General features: G+C 41.4%; 1 protein-coding gene across 5 annotated transcripts in view; it reads right to left on the bottom strand.

Annotated features, from left to right (window-relative positions):
* Positions 1 to 20,012, bottom strand: part of Rgs7 (regulator of G protein signaling 7) — a 367,840-nt gene that overhangs the window by 160,702 nt on the left and 187,126 nt on the right. For 4 of the 5 annotated variants that reach the window (XM_041643499.1, XM_041643495.1, XM_041643497.1 and 1 more), the window contains exon 3: positions 2,915 to 3,011. In XM_041643499.1, coding sequence (XP_041499433.1) covers positions 2,915 to 3,011 — 97 coding nt within the window. Of the gene's footprint in view, positions 1 to 2,914; positions 3,012 to 5,784; positions 5,873 to 20,012 lie in introns of those variants that run through there. The other variant, XM_041643496.1, reaches the window with a different exon arrangement.

Below are 20,012 nucleotides of genomic sequence, written 5' to 3'. Positions count from 1 at the left end.
TTATTTTGAATATCGTAAGAAATAAATTAATGTATTTACAATCGCTAACTACGTGGTACTTTTCTAAATTACTGATTAATATTTATGCCAAATATCAACATGAAGATAAATCACTATCATTAAAAACAAAGCAAAGAGAATGGCAGCAAGGCATGGTGAGGCCATTCTGCAACCCCAGCACTCAGGAGGTTGAGGGGAGGAGATAGTGAAGAAATCCTGCAATCCCAGCACTCAGGAGGCTGAGGGGAGGAGATAGTGAAGAAATCCTGCAATCCCAGCACTCAGGAGGTTGAGGGGAGGAGATAGTGAAGAAATCCTGCAACCCCAGCACTCAGGAGGTTGAGGGGAGGAGATAGTGAATATGAGATCAATCTGGGCACACAGTGAGTGACACTGTGTCTCAAATAAATGAAAGCAGAACAGACTTCAGACGCTTATTCAAATACTATGAACACATTAGAATACTAACAAAGCAAATATTCCTTTCATGGGTCCTAAGGACCATTATGTATTGTAAACTTATTAGACCCTTAGCCTCCAAAGCACCCATGATTATATAAGCCAAAAATATACACTCAAATATACTCAGTCTTCTTAGAATGCGATGTATTTTCTAAGAAAAAGCATAAAAATATATTATTTCAACAGCTTGTTAAGCAACAAAGTACCTACTTTTGTTGTCAATTTTGATTCTTTCAAGCATGCATGTAGCCAAGGTAAAATAGCACAGCTGTAAAATACTAGTACCACAAACAAATATCTTTAATATGTGAGATCAATGGTCTCCTCTAGCATTCATGGCTTTTCTGCTCTGTTTGGGACATGGGTCTCTATTGTGCTGACGTTCAGAGTCTGATAGGAAGCATTTTCAACTGACGACAATGCCACGGACTGCCCCGCCACAGATGTCAGATGTGAGAAGAACGAACACCGTAAGTCACAGGATATGAATTCTAGGGAAACTGTTTCCATGCAGACTGGGACCTATGAAATTCATTTAAAGAAAATGTCAGAAAAAGCTACAGATATGCCCTTAACTTTACAGTTATTTTTTTCCAGTCTGCAGAAACAATGGCACAAATTTGAGTAAACATTTTATACTGTAATGGAGAATGTATGACCAAAGTCCAGGTAGATCACCCTACTTGAACTGAGAAGGATTTGAGGCAAAAATTACTCCCAGAAGCACAGCAGACACTTCTCAGCTACTGCCTCAGAATTCATCTCAGATGTCTCCTATATATAACCTGAAACCATCTACTATGCTCATATCCCAGGGCTCCCACATACCCAATTAAGGCACTAAAAGGCAGACGTGCTGGGGAGGTGCTTATTGGGTAAAACACTTGCTGCACAAGCATGAGACTCTGAGTTTGGTCCCTAGAAACCATGGAAACCATCCAGGCATAGTGTAGGCTTGTAACCCTAATGCAAGAGAGATGGAGACAGAGAGAGCCCAGGTGCTCACCAATACACCAACCCAACCAGAAAATGGAGCTCACGGTTCAGGGAAAGACCTTGCCTCAAAAAATAACACGGGTAAGCAATTGAAGAAGACACATGTGCAAAAGTACACTTACATATACACAGACCAAAACAACAATAGATGACACGGACTTGGGTAATTCTCAGTGGTAGCGCTCTGGAACTAGTATGTGCCAGGTTCTGGATTCAAGTGCCAGTACGACAAATATATATATATATATATATATACACATGTTTATATGTATTCATAGTAATTTTTGAGGTCACTCAGGCCTATAGTTCAGGAGGCTGACGCAAGAGGGTCACTATGAGTTTCAGTCCAGTCTGGACTGCAGAGTGAGACTCTTTCCTCAATAATTCAAATAAAAAATAAACAAGTAAAAAAAATAATAGATAAGTAATGAGTCATGAGAAAAACTATGAATAGAATATTAAATTTACCAAAGAACTTCAAGACAAAAAAAGAATAAAATGAAATTATAGTTGTATTGTTTAAGAAAAAGAAGAAAGCGGAGTCACATTTATCTTCCAATATGTTGTTTTCCCAGTAGTTTATTACAGGGTAAATTTATTTTTCTGTGTTGTTCTAAGCAGCATAGAAACCATGAAGTGAACATTTTGAGAGCATCCTTTAAAAGATAAGAAAATAGCAAATTAGCCGGGCGCTGGTGGCACACGCCTTTAATCCCAGCACTTGGGAGGCAGAGGCAGGCGTATCTCTATGAGTTCGAGGCCAGCCTGGTCTACAAGAGCTAGTTCCAGGACCGGAACCAAAAAGCTATGGTGTTTCAGGCATACCCCACACCCAGTTTTTGACATGGGTTATGCAGAGCCAAATTTAATATGTGTAATCAGGCCTGTACACCCAAAACCATCTCTCCAAACCTCTCGTCGCAACATTCTACACAAACATTTAAAAGCTCTTTATCACCCCTGCTCATTGGAATTTCAGTCCTGTGGTTGGCTTTTAGAGACACAAATTCGAGCCACCACTGCTCATGACCTGTTGGCTGTGTCATTGCCCAGTTCTCAGCATGGTAAACACCGGGGTGGTTCCTGGTGATCAGATCCTTCCTGGCTTTCCCAATTCCGAGCAATGCTGTGCTTCAAGACTCCTTCCCTGACTTCTCCTTGGTTGTCTGCCACTCTCTCAACTTCCACATCCTGTCTACATGGCATTGTTTTACACATCACTATTTATTTTCATGTGGTTCTTTTCTCTTTTATCATATGCGTTCATGCTGTCTTTCAAGTGAGACCCTGTAGCGAGTTAGGACTCTTGGTTCACGTCATGTCTTACACTCATTTCCAAGTTCTAAACACCGTAATGAAGGTGCCATGGCATCTTACTAGCTGCTGTTTAACAACACACCAGAGGTTCATGAAACACACAGTGAAGAAAGCGGAGCTGTGCTGGATACACACTTACCAGAGAAGACACTAGGTATCTTGGAAAGGAAGCTTTTGACAGTGCGGATGGGAATTCCATTTTTTTCATCTTGCATGCGTGCTATGACATCTTCCATCTAAATGATAAAATAGAGAAAATGGTGAAAGTTGAATTTTGGAGGAAATTGCTGTTTCATAATTTTTGAACTATAGCTTTGCTTAATGAAGAATAATTCTACACTCTTGTCTTTCTATAATTTATTGCATTTATAGTTTTAAGACTTGCCAAACAAAGTAGGAAAAGGGTAACAAGTGGGGAAAGAGACTATTTGGGGTGCATTAAACCAGTGATAGGATTTTGTGCTTTAACATTGTAGGTTACATAGTCTTCGGCTTTAAAAAGTGGGAATAAACAGTAACCAGGTAAGAAAGCACTGTTGGCAGATTCACATCATCTCATCTTGGCTTAACTCAGGCCAAAAGCAAGTGGATGCCTGGGAACAATCTGCGTGGACTTTTCTTTAACATGGGAACTTCTACAGCTTGGGCTAACATTTGAGTTCAATCTGCTTGGAAATGCAGGTCAGACTGAAAACCACTGGCTGCTTCACTTGCTAGAGTGAGAGGGAGAGAGAGGGGGGACCTTTGTGTCCGGTTGGAAGATCACACTGTGACATCTTTCTTTCATCTTGTTCATCCACTCTCCTTTACACTGAAGTATTTTCACAATTCTAAAACTGTTCAACCCCAAGTCAAGGTAAGGAAGGATTGTGGGAGGCAGAGAGAGGGGTTGAGAACAGCACAAAACAATGGCCGGCCCACAGAATTAACTAACCAGGGCTCATAAAGCCTCATGAGAGAAACTGGATCAATAATCAGGGAGCCTGAGCTAGGTCCTTTGCATGTATGTTATGATGTGTAGCTTGACATTCTTGAAGCACTCCCAACAGTGGCAGTAGGGATTTTCTCTGACTCTCTTTTTCATGGTCTTGAGACCCTTTTTCTTCTACTGTGTTGCTTCATCCAGCCTTGATATGAGGGGATGTGCCTAATCTTACTGTAATTTGTTATGACGTGTTTGTCTGATATCGCTGAAAGGCTTTCTCTTTTCTGAAGGAAAATGGAGGAGGAAGAGTGAATCTGAGGGAGAAGGGAGATGTGGTGAGGAACTGGGAAGAAAGGAAGAGGGGTCATGGGCTATAATATACTGCAGTCAGGTTGCAATATATGAGAGAATAGTAAAAAGAAATCTCTTCATCACTGAGCCTAAGGTGGAATTTAGTTCTATAGTAAGCATTCAATCAAAGCCTCAGCGTCTCTTCATGTGCTTCACACCCATGTGACATAAATCCACACAAGGATTCCCAGGCTGTAGTGTGTGACTGAAAGTCCATTCATTGAGCTACCCTTTCTGCAGTCAGTGGGCATCGTCCCTCAGTCAGACTCCCTATCAGGTACTGGGCTATGAAAATCCGTAAAATAGCATCCCTGCCCTTAAAAAAAAAATGCAGAGCCAGAAGTGAGCAGTAAGGTGAAATGAGTAAAGCTCGCAGTTTAGTTAGCTCTGTAACAGCATCCATTTCCCATCTCAGTAATTACGCCATGCTTATATAAGAGGCTAACAGGAAGGGAAGCCAAGAATGGCCCGATGGGAAATCTCTGTGTTATTTTTGCATCTTTTCTGTAAGTCTAAAATTATTTCAAAGTAAAAAAGTTTAAAAGAAGCCATACTCTATACTTTACATCAGTGAGTCACCTTATTCCCACCACACAGTTCCAGAGTGGTTTTCAACTAAAAAAAAAAAAAATCTAATTTGCTTGGATAAATGTCGTTTGATTTCTTAGCATTCAGAATACCTGGGTGGCAAAGGTTTTCATGCGCAACAGGTCTAGATTCGACTCTCAACACTTGTAATTACAGTACTTTGAGCGAATTAAATAATTTCACTAAGACTTACTCTCCTTTTTCATAAAACAGAAAGGACAATGTTTAGAACCAATCCTTTAAAAACATTGTCTGGGCACCTGGTGTTGGCGCTGGAATGAAATAAAATAAAGTGCAATGATACAGCCAACACAAGACCTGGCAGACACATAGGACAACCAACACTGGACTCGAAATGTTCCATATACTTCTGAGACTCAAGAATGTCTCTTCTCCATTTCAGCACATGCAGACATCCATCGTTGTATCCTGTTGCCTGAAAACATCCCAGGGTTAACTCCAGGGGAGCCAGCTCATGGACACATGAGCCAGTAAGAGGTATGAAGACAACTCAGAGCAAGCCCCCAGGTCCATTCCTCCTCTCCTGGCTGGAAGTCTACACCCAGATCTGCTTCTGAGCGGCGGCTTCAGTGACTTCTCAAGTGTAGTCAGAGAAGTGAGCTTCAGAACTGTGACACACAGTGCATAAATAAGGGGGCTTAAGGTTGCTCTCTCTTTTCTATCCCTTTTTGCTTGATTGATGTGCTCAATCCAAACAGAAATGGAAGATATTTTTATTACTGGGTCTCCAAAATCCCTAACAGTAATCAAATACTCTACTTCAGTAATAAGGATAGCAGAGTATAGAAACATAAAATAGACATTCTGACTTTTTATTTTGTTACTGCTTGCCCTTGATTCACCTGACACGATGCTCAGAAATGAAGAATAAGCTGCTTCGTCTGCCTCATATCAGCCTGTAAGTCCCTGTATTATCTGCTTAAAGGCTTAACCGGGCCGATTAAACAGCCACAGAGTCCCCTCTGCCTCCTCTGTGCTCTCCCAAGAATGTGGCATTGATGAATGCGGGTACAGAGCAATGAGCAAAGGAACTTTGCCCATGAAGTCACCTCTATGTGAAGGGGCACTCTGGAGCAAGGCTAGGAGGATGACAATTTAAAGTGACCTGTGTTATAGCAACTTACAGTCTTTTTCTTTCTTATCTTTTCTTGATTTGGGGTCTTGATATGCAGCCCAATTTGAGAGCCTTCTGCTTCCATTTGCAGGATGCTAGATCTGAACCATATTTTCTATAATGGGAAAAAATTTTAACTATAATGTAAAAACTAGAATTTGTGCTCTAAACTGAAAATACAATTATGCAAAGTTGTTTAGGTGTTTGAATATTTGTTTTGGACATGATTTATCCATAAATGTCACTACAGGGTACATGAGCATTAACTAACAAATAAATAAAACAGCAGCAAAATCTAATGCAAAGAAAAAGACACTAACCTGGTTCCTAAACCCTAAAATGAACAACAAAAACTGCCTGTTAAAAGGTGGTGCACGCTTTTAGTCCTGGCACTCAGGGAACAGAGATCTCTGTGAGTTCGAAGCCAGCCTAGTCGACAAAGTTTGTTCCAGGACAGCCAGGACAAAGCAAGTACTCAGAAGAAACTCTGTCGGGGGGGGGGGGGGGGGAGAGGAGCAAATCTGTCCTCTATCTTAGAATGTCAATTTGATGTCAGTCTTTAACGTAGGTTAATTAATTACCTTAGAAACATTAGAAATACCAATTGTAGGAGAAAAGGAATGCTAACCACAGGCAACCCCAGTAACTGAGAAAAGTAGACAGCAAAAGAAATAAGAGATTGCAACATTAATTCTAACAAGTATTAAAAGTCTCCAGGAAAATTTAGTTTAAGACCAAGGGGATAAAAGAAAAAGAAAAAAATTTACATGTTTAGGAGTTCCATGAAAAGATATAAGATACACATGCATGCGGTATTCATGTGGTGGTGTATATGTGTGTGCATAAGTATTTACACAAACACACAGTATCATTGTTGTCTTCAAGAAATGGGTACTTATCAAACATCCTCAAACCCACAGACTCTCATGTCCCTCTTATGAAACGACATCATCTTTCCACATGTCCTTGCCCCACCATTCTGGGCTCATTATATACTCTTCAGGTTCCTGATAATGCCCAACACAATGAGTGCTGTGAACAGGTACTCGATTGGATCTGCTGAGTTAAAGCCAAAGGAACAAGTCTATGGATCAATTTTAACTAGGATTTCTTATAGATGGTGCTTGTATCGGGTCCTCAAAGAGAGGGAATTTGAGTAGAAAAATGTTAGGATATTTGTATATCTAAACCAAGAACCATGTGAACTAAAAATAGTTAGAAGAAACAAGTCTTCACCCATTTCTGACAGGTGAAAATACTGCACTCAGATTTTCTTCTTTAGGAATTTCCCTCCTAGCCTGCTTTCTCTTTCAGTTCCACTGAATGCAAGTGGAACTGCATTTATGAGAGAAATTTATTAGACTCATTTATGAGAGAAATTTCTTCCATGAACATGTCACATCAAGCTGGTGGCCGGGACTTTCTGCTTGTATATGTGACTCCAGGTCACAGCTATATATAAAGTCTCAAGATAAAGGATCTGTTGAATGACAACACGGGCTCCTTTTATGGTGGTCCAAGGCTGCCGTTTCTTCTGGAGTAGCTAAACAGCAGCTCAGTGCTTGGGATGACACTCACACACCGATCAGGCTAAACAGTGGCAGCTCACACACTCGGGGGGGGGGGGGGTGAGGGGCATCAAAGGCAAAGCACATTGTGAAGACTTATCTTTAAAGAGCTACAGAGCTACAGTGTATTGAGGAGAGGCCCCAGACAGGACCGCACATTCTGATGGGAAAGCTTCTTATCTCTCCGCTGTTCTCAACAGCAATGGGAGCTCAATTCAATTAACCACACAGTTGTGTTTACCAGAAAGGTTTGTACAACATCATTAGCATGGACTTCATAGCTCCAGTCACCCTCTGCGACACCCCGACTGCCAGCATGGCACCCAAGTGGGGCTGAAACATGTTATACCACTATGGCTCTGAGAGAGAAATGAATCGATCACAATTTCACAGGAAGGCTTCCGACTTCGTATTGTAACCCACCATTAAGCACAGACATTTGGCGACTTAATGAGAGCCTCACTGAGCATCTTGAATGGGTGTTTCTTATGTGCACATCCTTTCAGTTTATCACGTGCACCGCCATTTCCAGTGCTGGCTGTGGAAATGAGAGAAAGGACCACGAAAGTGCTTCTTGGATTCCTTAGCCATTAGGTGGAGGCAGGTGGGCTGAAATTCGCATCTGCCCACATCACGCTCTCCCTTTCAGGGAGCTTTTCCAGGGGAAAGCGCGATGTGTGCTTCTGAGCAGAGAAGTGCTAAGCAGAGAGAGCAGAGTGAGTTTCTAGTGAGAGTTAAATAATAACGAGATTACGATTTACAGCCAAACTGGATTTTTGATACAATCTTTCAATTAAGGCTGTTTGTAATTGATGATTCCCCCCATATTGCAACTCATTTCCTTCATGGAACCCGCGCTTTCATCATTTGTAACAATTGTGAATATTGGCCAGTCTGAACTAGCCTAGATCATTTACTGTACATTTAAAAAAAACAACAATAAAGATCAAAAATTTTACTTGTTATGATTTTTAAGAAAGTTTTTGATGTGTGTCATTTTAATTTTTTAAAAAACAAAAGCATTTCTTTGATCTATTTTAAGGAATATAGCTTCAACTCAAATAAAGTGGTAAAAAAATTTAAACAATGTTCATTATATTTGTTGAGACTACTTGGGTTGTAACTGGGAAAAAATAACAATTTATCATTTATTATTTTAATATTGATTAATTAATGTGCAAAGTACTGAGTTTATTCTAGGGTTTCGCACTTGTGAGTAAGTTCTCTGTGACTGGCGTCGCCTTTTCATTTTTTTTTTTTTAATTTGGAGACAGTATCTCACTGTTACCCATGTAGGCCTTGAATTTTCTTAGCTCTGCCTCCCAAAGTGTACTACAGGTGTGTACTACAAGACCCAATCAAAACTCCGATTAAAATTGGTATGAATAAAGAAAAGTTTGCTTTCGTTTTGCTTAACTCGGGGGTGATGATGCATGTTCACACACGTGTGGGTGTGTGAGCACATGGGACACACGTGTGTGTGTGTGCATATGGAGGCTAGAAATTATTCCTAGGTATTGCTCAGCACAGCCATTTACTATCTTTTGGAAGCCAAGCCTCTCGCTAGACCTTGGTCTAGGCTGGAACAAGCTCTCAAAAAATGAAGAGGGCAGCTCCTAAGGAATGACAACCAAAATTGAACTCTAGCATCCACATGCATATACAAAACACATGAATCTATATCTCCACACACATGAACATGGGAATTCATAACACACACACACACACACACACACACACACACACAAAAAACCTATCAGAGAACACACAATCCCATGGACTGCAATTTATGCGGCTGTTCATATTTCTTCTTAGTATAATCTAAAATTGCCATACTGTTCTTCCATCTTTCTACTTCAGCCTGTAAACACTTCATGCCACAAACACACTTGCCAATGGCTCAGGCCTCAGCTTATACCTGTGCTCTCTGCAGGGTCCCTCTTACTCCCATCTGGGCCTGTACAAATCCAATTATACTCCCAGGATCCCGTCAAATTTTAATGTCTTACTAAGTCTTTCTCATCCCTTTCCCTGATAGCAAATACTGTCTCCTTCTCCTGTGACATACGTAGTAGTGCTCTCTTCGTGTTCAATGCCTGGATTTTGTCTCCCTTTTCCTCTCCGAGGCAGAGAACATAATTATGGAAGCTGTCTGGTTTTATAAGCCTCTGTCCTGTTTGCACCTTCTTTGCTTTCTTGCGTTTGTGTGTTTGCTTGTCTTTTTGTTTTGTGTTGTGTTATTTCATGGGGTGTATTCCATCTTCTGCCTCGTCATTCATTTATTTATTTTGGAGACCGGTGTCTCCCAACACATCACCGCTTGGCCTTGAAAATGTAATGCTGCCGTCTCCACCTCTCGAGTGCTGGGATTATAGATATACACTACTAGTCCCAGCCTTCTGCTTTGTTTCACACCAAGTATACAAAATGTTGCCTGCATAATTAGGGATTTTCTATTTAATTATTACAGAATCCCTATTTTAATAGGACTAAACTACTACACTTAATTTTGTTATTCAAACATCCGTTGTCTCATATTTTGAAGTTAAATATCCTTAACTGCCAGCTATATTCTTGGTGAACATTGTGGACTCTTGCCAGGAACTTTAAAAACACAATTGACAGACACAGGAATCACATTTTTTTTGGAAAAAAAAATCTTTCAAAATTCAAGGTGTGAGAAAAGCCTTTCCTGAAAATATCGCTTACTCTTAGAGACTGAACATTTACCAGACCTTGCAACAATCAAATTGCATTTATTACGATGTACTGTCTGTTTCGCTACTGTGTTCTCAGGCCTTTTAAGTTCAGCCTACCTTTAAGAAAACTTTGTAATCAACCTTACCATGACTTGGACTTTTCCTCTAATCAGTTTTTGCAACTGAAGTTAAGGACATAGCTTTCATCTCAAATATATTGTTCCATGCCCTGATACAGGAGAGAGAGAGCAATCGAGAGAGAGAGAGAGAGAGAGAGAGAGAGAGAGAGAGAAAGAGAGGCAAAGGGGAGTGGGTGTTGTGGAAATCATTTGCTGAAATCACCCAATAGGTTGAAAGCAACCGTAAAGAAACACATATCCACAGAAAATGATGGAATAAATATGTAGACATATAGATGGGTAATACCTGTTCAAGTTTTGAGTGCTCTTTTGAGTCAGTGGGCTTCAGTAAAGTAATTTTCATTTATACACTATCATAAAAATGATTAAGACAACAAATTCCCTATTCCTTTCCCACACCATGCTTTCTGTGATGTTCAGTAAATACATAGCACAGCCCTGTGTGAGAAGCAGAAAATATGGACAAAGAGAAGACAGAGGGGGAGGTACTGAGAACTAAAATTTGGGCTTGCTCTTGGTTTAAACCACTCTAAGAGGAAGAATCTTTTTTCTCTGATGCAGCACGGACATACCAAGATAATGGGAAAAGTAATTGCCAGTCTCCTTTTCTATTGCTTACATCTCTCCTATTCCTAGAAAAAAAAAATCAGTAGTCTTATCAAATCAACTTTCTCTGAGGAGAGTGGATCAGAGCCCCTGACACTAGAGGGCCTTCCTTGTAGAGTTTTTATCAATGCAAATGCTTCATTTATGAGGAGTCCTCTTCCTTCCTCCTCTATTTTAGCATCTGGGATCAATTTCAAACTCACCCAGTTGATGGTGGCCATGGAGGCTGTTCGTTTGTTACTGGCTGCTCAGACCCGAAATAATTACACAGAATCTTTATTAATTGTGACACTGTTTAGCCAATAGCTCTAGCTTCTTATTGACTAACTCTTACATCTAAAATTAACCCATTTCCATTGTTTTATATTTTATCAAGAGGTTTGTGGCCTACTGGCAAGGTTCCAACATTTCTGTCTCCAGTGGTGGCAACATGGTTTCTCTCTGACTCCACCTACTCTCCCTCTCTCTCTCTCTCCCTCTCTCTCTCTCTCTCTCTCTCTCTCTCTCTCTATATATATATATATATATATATATATATATATATATATATATATATATTCCAGCCTGGCTATGTTCTGTTAAGCCATTGGCTGAATGCAGCTTCACTATTAGCCTATAAAAGCAACACATATACGGAAGGACTTCCCATACCATTCAGCCAACACAGTTTAGCAAATATAGACTAGTCATTCCCTAAAAATAATGTTAATAAATATTTTAAAAAGCAGACATTGATTTGGCTGAAAAGAAATGTAGAGCATGCCCTGAGGTTTTGGCAGAAATGACAAATAAAAATGTCAAAAGCTTGCCATTTAGAACATTACCAGGAAAGGTGGGGATACTCACAGTCCACACCCCCACAGAGTAGAATGGATTTGCAACAGCTTTGGAATGTAGGTATTGGTCTTATGATTCAGTTTTTTAACTTCCAGTTTCTCCTGACAGCCATTCATGAATTTGCAGTTCATAAATGTTTGCAGATATTGCTGAGGCCATTTATGATTCCCTGCTCCTTGAGCAATCCACTCTGTATGTAAATTACCTGAGACTGTTCACCTGGTTGAATACCAAGATAATAGGAAAAATATGGTTCATTTCTGGCTATTGGATAGCAAAGGCCATTCCCAGATATCTGTGCAATAAGCATTCTCCTTTTCTGCAGTGCCTCTTCATTTCTCTGGAACAGCAATGTACCTGCTCACTCCCAGCTCAGGCCCATGCTGAAGACCAGGGCATGGCAATAGCATACACAATGGAGTAATGGGCCTCTGCCATCCCTAGAACTGACTGAGAAGTGCAAATCTGTGACCAGTGGTTAAAAAAAAGTTGTGTCATTGGTAATTTGTGATCCAAACACCTTTTAAAGCCCTGGGTCACATCTGAGATTCCAGAAATACCAGTAGAGGTACAATCTAGTACTTAGGAACTTATAAGGCCTGGGATTCAGTGATGTAGGGGAAGGCAGGAAAAAGAGAGAGCAAAAGTAAGAAGTGGAGAGAGAGGAAAGAGATATACCAGTTGTCCTGAGACTTTACTCAAGTCTGTTTCTCATCAGCTGAGAACTCCCATTCAGCTAGTGATTTGGCATCATGTCATGGGTACCCAAGCATTTTGGGAATATTGTATTTCAAAAAAATTCTTCTACCACAAGCTATAGGATCTCTCAGCTACTTTTAAAAGGGCCAGTGCTACCTGAGAAATATTTTTGAGCTCTTAAGAAAGGAATTTCTCTAAACTATCAGATATAATCTATGTCATCAATGTTAGACAAGATCAAAGCGGTCACAAAACCTATTGTCCCTATGACAGATAGCGGACAGAACAAGCTTCAGAAAGAGGTGGGTGTGCTGTCCCAGTTTCAGAGGCTTCAGTCGGTGCTTGCTGAGCCACAACCTAGGGCAGTACAGCATGGTGGGAAGTATGTGGAGTTGGAGGCTCTCCTCATGGCAGGGAGAGACAGAGAGAATGGACGCTGAGCATAGTGGGCATGTTTCTAATCCTAGCACTTAAGAGACTGAGGAAGAAAGGCTGGTGCCAACCCGTCTACACAGTGAGACCTTGCCTCAAAGAACAAAGAACAGATAGTTAAACACACGACTACGAGAGAGAGAGAGAATTTTTACTTAAGTAACACTTTAATGATTGCTCTATTATTAATTGTGGCTGAGAGACATACAGCGATAATATTTCGTATAAGGGTGAGTTTACCATCACTGCCACCATATATTAAGCAGTGTCCTGCCTGGGCCCAGACAGCCTAGTCTAATAATGAATACTCTGGCTCTGATTCTCACTTTTTATTGGTGTAATCACTGTTATTGTTACTATTATTGTGGTGTGGGAGATAAGATGTGTGGCCTTGGACCTTTGCCCGCGCTAGACCAGAACCCTTCCTTGATTGTTTTAAATGATGTCTTGCTATGTGGCTCAGACTGCTGTGACCTTGCAATCTTCTGGTCTCTGTCTCCTGAGTCCTTGAATTATAGATAAACACTATACGCCCAGCAGATTTTCAGTTTAAAAAGGAAAGTGAGACAAGGCAGGGGCACTCAGAAAGGACAAAGTTTAAGCATGCCCATGAAGAACATTCCTTCCTGGTATGTACACTAACATGCTAATCTTGCCATGAGCCACATAAGGACATACTGGGGAATAACTGACTGGGCATATGACAACAGTCTCCTGCCACCCCCTACTAAAGAAGTAAATGTTTACTCAAAGTCGTGTGTAAGCTAGTGCCTCAAACATCCCATGCCTCCCCTGTCTTTTAAGTGCATCATTTGTTTTCAGACATGTACAGAGTGAACCAGTGCACTTAACATCAAACACGTTTGTGCATCCTGGATCTAGCAGGAGCAGGCATTACCTGTATGTAGCTGAGGTGTGTGGAGGACTGTACCGTGTGATTTCTCCCATGGTGAAATGGCCTAAGATACAGTGCTTAGGACTTGTTTCTCTATTCAGTGATGCCTGGTTGCCCACACATGGTGACATTGCAAGTCTGTCTCAGGTGTCTTGATTTTCCAGTTTTTGAATGGGTTTCTGTCGGGAGTCTGGCTTTTTCCTCTGGGCAACACTTCTGACTTACTCATTTCACACATTGATCTTGAAATTTCCAATTCCTAGAATTCTTTAGAGATCGGTGAGTAAACCGTAGACAAGCAAAGGGCCTCTTCCGCTTTATTGATCCTCTCTCACTCGTCCTGCCAATTCGAGGCACTGAGAAACTAACGTGGATCTTATTCTTTTTCAGAAGCATCTGAACAGCAGTATCGATCGTTCAAGCCCACTGAACAGGAGCCTTGAAAACAGAGGAAATTTCAACTGACTTTTCTTATTCGCTTTTTAATTTATCGCTAGAAAGATAGAAGGGGGCTTCGGGTAAAAACCCTCCTCCTTGCTCCATCCATGAAACAAAAGCGCCCTGCTCAATACTCCTCTGCAGTCTTGCATTTGGCTCTACTCTCAAGAGAGGAGTTAGGGACTGATCTAAACTACTGACACAAAACCTGGCATAAAATAGGGTCCAGATTTAACAGGTAAACACAGCTTTTCACCCAATAACCAGCTCCTCTATGTCCCCAGATTTATGTCCTCAAAGAGTGCCACAGAGATCCAGAGTGCCCAGTGCCCGCTTTGTAGTGTAGTAATAAGAGCGGCGGGGGGCTGCGTCCCTGGCACCCCAGCCGCCTGGCTAGCTTATGCCCCGAAATAATTACACGGACACTGTATTCTTTTAAACACTGCTTGGCCCTTTAGCTCTAGCACTTACAGGCTAATTCTCACATCCCGATCAACCCATCTCTAATCATCTGTGAGAACCAGTCTTACCGGGAAGATTCTAGCCTAGTCCATCCTGGGTCGGAGCTTCATGGCATGTGTCTGCCTGGGAGCAGGGCATGATGTCTCTCTCTGGCGTCTGCTCCCGAGAGGAGAGCTGTGGAGTCTGAGCTCACTTCCTCTTCCTCCCAGCCTTCTGTTCTGTTTACTCCTCCCACCTATCTTCTAACCAATAAAATGGGCCAAGGCAGTTCCTTTATTAGCCAATGACCTTCCTCCATCATTGTGGGACTCTCAGTGGATCGCAGGAAACAGAAAGTTATTGGGCAGCTGTGAGTATTGCCTTGTGGGTAGAATGTGGGCATCGGAAGGCCAAGGCAGCTATGGTGGATTATTTAAACTATTTCTCTTTTTGATGTGAGACTCCTGGGTGGTTGAAAATGCTCTCCACGTGTGTCAACAGTTTCTCTATCTCCAGCAATCAAGTATAGGTTTTGATTTATCTACAATAGGGTAGGGGTTTTTTTTGTTGTTTTTTTTTGCCTTCAAGAATGAAAGCATCGGTGCTTCTAACTTTGCACTTGCCCTCTTAACACTTCATTACCCTGGTGCATCTGAGGCAGAGGGCAGTGCACACTGCCTTTCCCACCTCCTAGAAGCTACAGCTAATACCAACCTGCTGTTTGCTATGTGGCTTTAAAAGAATAATTGAAACCCTTGTGTTTTTTTCCCCTTTTCCTTCTTCACACACTGAGGGTTCTGCTTCCTTGGTAGAGTGTGCGCTAAACAGTCATGCCCCACCTCTATGCAGGTGCTGAAACGACACCATTTTCAAGATTTCACCACTCAGACCTTGAGATGTTCTGAGTGGCTGCTCTGATTTTTTTATGCTCTTTCTAAGTCTGTGATCCATCCTGAATTACATTATAGGTGTGTGTGTGTGTGTGTGTGTGTGTGTGTGTGTTATTCCTTCTGTCATATTCATTAGGAGTTTCTGGATAATAAATATTTGTTTCATCATCCCGAAGCCCTGAAATTTTCAATGACTACAACAGGAGAGTAAGTACACAGAATCAAGGGAAAGACCACAAAACACTGACCCTCAATGCCTACAATTGGTCCAGAAGATATATCCTAAGATCTCCAGAAAAGGAGACCAGAAGATCAAGGTCTGGACAGTAAGTTCCTGCTTCCCTGACTTCTGCCGTTTCCCACTGATGAACCAGCAGAGCTGTTTCCCCATGTCAACACTCTCCAATCCGGACAGAGCACACCTGCAGCCTCTAATTCAATTTCTCCCTCAGCCCCTCCCTCCATTCCTCCCTTTCTCCCTCTTCTTTGATCTTTTAGCATTTTCCTTCCTGCTTTTGAGTTTCTGCAAAACATGCCAATGGTGAGTAACTTTCTCACTATAGCAAATGCCAAACACAGATTATTTTTCTCACATGGGTAAGCTTCCATAACAGTCACACACACTTCCACGCTCAGATACATCCCTCTGTGTAATATATCATTGCATTTCTGAGAAGGACTTAAAGTCAATGAGTGTCTGACAGTGATGTCTTTTATAGAAGCAGAAGCATCCTTCAGTTGTGAGTTTTGTTTAAGTAATAAGTGGCCGTCTCGTCGGTGACTTTGTCACCAGTGGAACAACTGACCAGAAATACACGGTTCCCTTGTATGAAGATTGTTTCCTCTGGATATAGTAAGAAGTCTGTTACTCTAAACTGTCATACTTCAGAAGTTCCAAAGGACCATATTAAACCCAGTCTAGCTCACTCTCAGCGACGCTGCGCAGTTCACCACGGAGCCTAGCTAGATCTGGGTGCATGTGTTCTAGGAGGCATGTCTCCTCTTGCTGCAGGGAATCCACTCTTTCAGATATGTACATGCTTGCCCTTCTGGGTCCTGAAAACTACAAGGACCAATTCGAGGAAACTGATTGCCTCCACCAGCACCACCACCACCACAGTGTATCAGTATAACAGGCAACACAAGAGGGAGTGGCTGGGGTCTGGCTACTCCTGTCTTTCTTGGCAGCCCTGGACATTTGTTTTGAATCAGTTTCCCTTTCTGAGTGTAAGTAGTCTTCATTGTGGTATTTGAGGGATAGGAACTCTAGTCATCTGGCTGTTTGAAGAAGTGACATTATACAAGCTATAAAGTTTATACTGGTGACAAGGGACAGAAGGGAAACGTCTCTAGAAAATTCCAATGTAAGCACCAGTGAGCCACAAGCACTTAACCCAGGAATCTTCACCTTATGGCCCTCATCCTGTCTGACCACTCCAAGAACTGCTCTCATTCTTCTGTCTCTCAGAACAATGTGGCTGAGCTGCTTCTGCTTGTTCTGGATGCTCCAAGCAGCCAGCGCTGCAGCAGGCACACTTCGTCCTGAGTACCCCTGCTAGTTTCTTTCATGGCAATCATCTGAGATCTGTTGGAGTGGACAGTCACTGGGATTTTCCTGCCATTTAATTGTTGAATCCCTCTATTGGCAGAGCCCATAGGAGGCAGGGCATTAACTGTGCTTACTTCCACAAAGGAGTATAGAGGGTAGAGGTTTCAGACATTGAACATATAGTAGCATTCATCTTCTATAAAGGAAATGGCCCACAGAAGGCAGCTTCAGGACAAGGCCGAAAGATAGGGGTAAGAATGGACTGCAGAGAGATGAGGGGACTTAAACACAGGTGTTGTGCTGAGTCCCCTCCAACATAGTGACTGGGGCCTCTCTTTTGTTGTTGATGTTGTGTCTTGTTGTTTTTATAAGACATGGTTGTGCATTGCCCAGGCTAGCTGTGAACTTGCCATCCTTCTGCCTCAGTTCCCCAAATGTTGACATTACAGATGTGTACCACTATCCTCAGTTTTACGCTGATGTCAAGGGTGACCATTAAGACTGTGTAATGTTGACTAGTATGGAAAACAATTAATATGTTCTTTCTAGAAAGTCTATAAGGTTAAATGTCATAATGTCATATGAAACCAAGTATTTGTATTATATGTGTAATTTTCCAAACTTTCATGTCGGGGAATGATAAATAGGCATGAAAATTGTCATAATAAATTAGGCCTGCTTATGAGGTCCTTCTACAAAAATATGTTCTTTCTAGAAAGTCTATAAGGTTAAATGTCATAATGTCATATGAAACCAAGTATTTGTATTATATGTGTAATTTTCCAAACTTTCATGTCGGGGAATGATAAATAGGCATGAAAATTGTCATAATAAATTAGGCCTGCTTGTGAGGTCCTTCTACAAAAATATTATCCACAAAAATAAATATTAACTTTTCCATAAATGGCTACTGGTCGCTTGGCCTCTCTTCTCATGGTGAGGGAATTTGGGCAGCTTGCTTAACTGTTGAAGAACTTTCTGGTTAGTTGGTTGATTGGTTGGTTTTTCCCAAAGACTCTAAATTTTGGGAAAGAGAAAGTAAAGCAATAAAAAGTACTCCATGCATGAATAAGGGAAAACTTGCCTTCTACTTTTCCATAGCTCTAAGTTTGTTGCTGACAAGAGCATCATACATGAGATGTATCTAATTCTTTGTATATGACAGAACTGGGGTTCTGAACATTGATGTAATGGGCTCGTGGCTCAGCAGCTCGTGAGAAGGGAATGCTGAAGTAAGACTGAAAAAGGGCATGTGTGTAGAGCCTAGCTACAAAGGAGGATACTTTAAAACATAAATACTGGAGAAAAACAAAGCCTTTTAGCTCTTGAAAGCAGATCTCAGCGTTCTTAAACACAGTCCTCTTTAGGATAAGGACGTCTACTGTACTGAAAAGGTTCCATTCGGCTGTATCTGGAGATAAGAGCCCTCTGCACTTCAATCAAGACTTTTGAAATGATTGCCGAAAGTAGTGTTTATCCTCACATCCCCCCCCCCCCCCCCCCCGGAATTACATAGTCCTTGGAGATTGCTACACAGAGTTAGAGATTTTTCTCATTTTTATTAGTTCTTTGAAATTCTCACGCAACTTGTTTTGTTCGTATTTTAATTTACAGAATTGGGTGTGGTTTCAGTGACTTTTTGCACTATTTAAGACCTAGGCCATTTAGCCCACAGGGAAGGTGTTGAAATATGTAATGATCATGAATGTCTCACTCAGAGACCTTAAAATCTACTAGGTAGCCTAGGGTGGTCTTCAGTTGGTGACAGGAAAGGAGAGAGGCATGAGTTTCTAGAAAAGGGGTCTTTCAGACCACAGACTACTGATTAGATTGACAGAAGGAAGGGCATAATCAAAACAATTCATTAGCCCAGAATGGATTGCTCCTGAAAAGAGGTGTATCAGAGAGAGCACAAAACCATGGCACACAGATGGATATGGAACAGGGGCAGCAAAGAGGAAAGAGAAGAGCTGCAAGGTAATCTAAGTTGGATTAACCTACATCCAGTATGGGGAACCAGTAAAGATGAAGGCGCCCTTGTGTAGGAAATCAAAGGAAGGCTTTGGGAATGAGAGCCATTCTGCTGTGAAGACAGGAGGTCGGAATCCGGGGCAGAGCACTGCTCTCCCAAAAGGCTTTTGAACTATTCAAGGAAACCTACAGTAAGATATATAAATCATTTTCACCCCAGTCCAGTACATCCACATGTCTCCCTGAATAAATACATTTAATTGAAATAAGAATTTTACAAATAAGACCCCCTGTACTGTCTGAGGTCAAGCACGACACTTTCCACTCTGTCAGAATACATTAACTAGAAGTAGCAGCTGTTAATTTCTTAGTCACTCTCACAATCCACTAATGAGGCACAGTTCCGCGGGCATTTTCTAAAATGTGCTCTATTGATACATTCCGTGGCGGAATAAACATATAAATGCATGCAAGTAGTATTTACTCTTAAGAGTCAGCCAACCAGGTAGGCAGGCATGGGGACAAACACGGAAAAACTAAGCAGTGGGGAAGCAGGAAGGTTTCCAGATCAAAGCCAGCCTGAAGTCCTTAACAAGATCTTGCCTCAACGGCCAAGGGCTCACTAGTATCACCCTTGTCTAGGCTGCAGGAGGCCCTCAGGTAATACCCCCAAATGAGTGTGGGATATTAACAAGCAATATTAAAACCATTAAAAAAAACAGCAATTACTTTCTGTCATCCTTTGGCAACCACCCTCTGTCATTTCATTTAAGAATAATTTTCCTGTCTTATGCACAGCGACACGGAATTGTAGGCAGACCTGCCTAAAACTGAGCATGGCTATAAATCTAACATGCATTGGCTAGTGCTAGAGAAAGCCAGTTTAGGAGCTTAGCGAGGGAGTAAAACTCTGCCATAGAAGGAAAGAAAACACTCTAACAAAGGGGATCTCAAGCGGTCCAGTCTCAGGCACCCAGCAGAGGTTTTATAATTACAGATGACTTCAAAGAAGTTATTTAAACAGATGGGCGACATGCAGTGATATTTATAATTTTTAAATTAGAAATGACTAT

Source organism: Microtus oregoni, unplaced genomic scaffold (assembly GCF_018167655.1).
Source record: "Microtus oregoni isolate MIOR12 unplaced genomic scaffold, Mior012 000086F_ref0000336, whole genome shotgun sequence".
Lineage (NCBI taxonomy): Eukaryota > Metazoa > Chordata > Mammalia > Rodentia > Cricetidae > Microtus > Microtus oregoni.
This window is presented reverse-complemented; position numbering and strand designations above follow the sequence as displayed.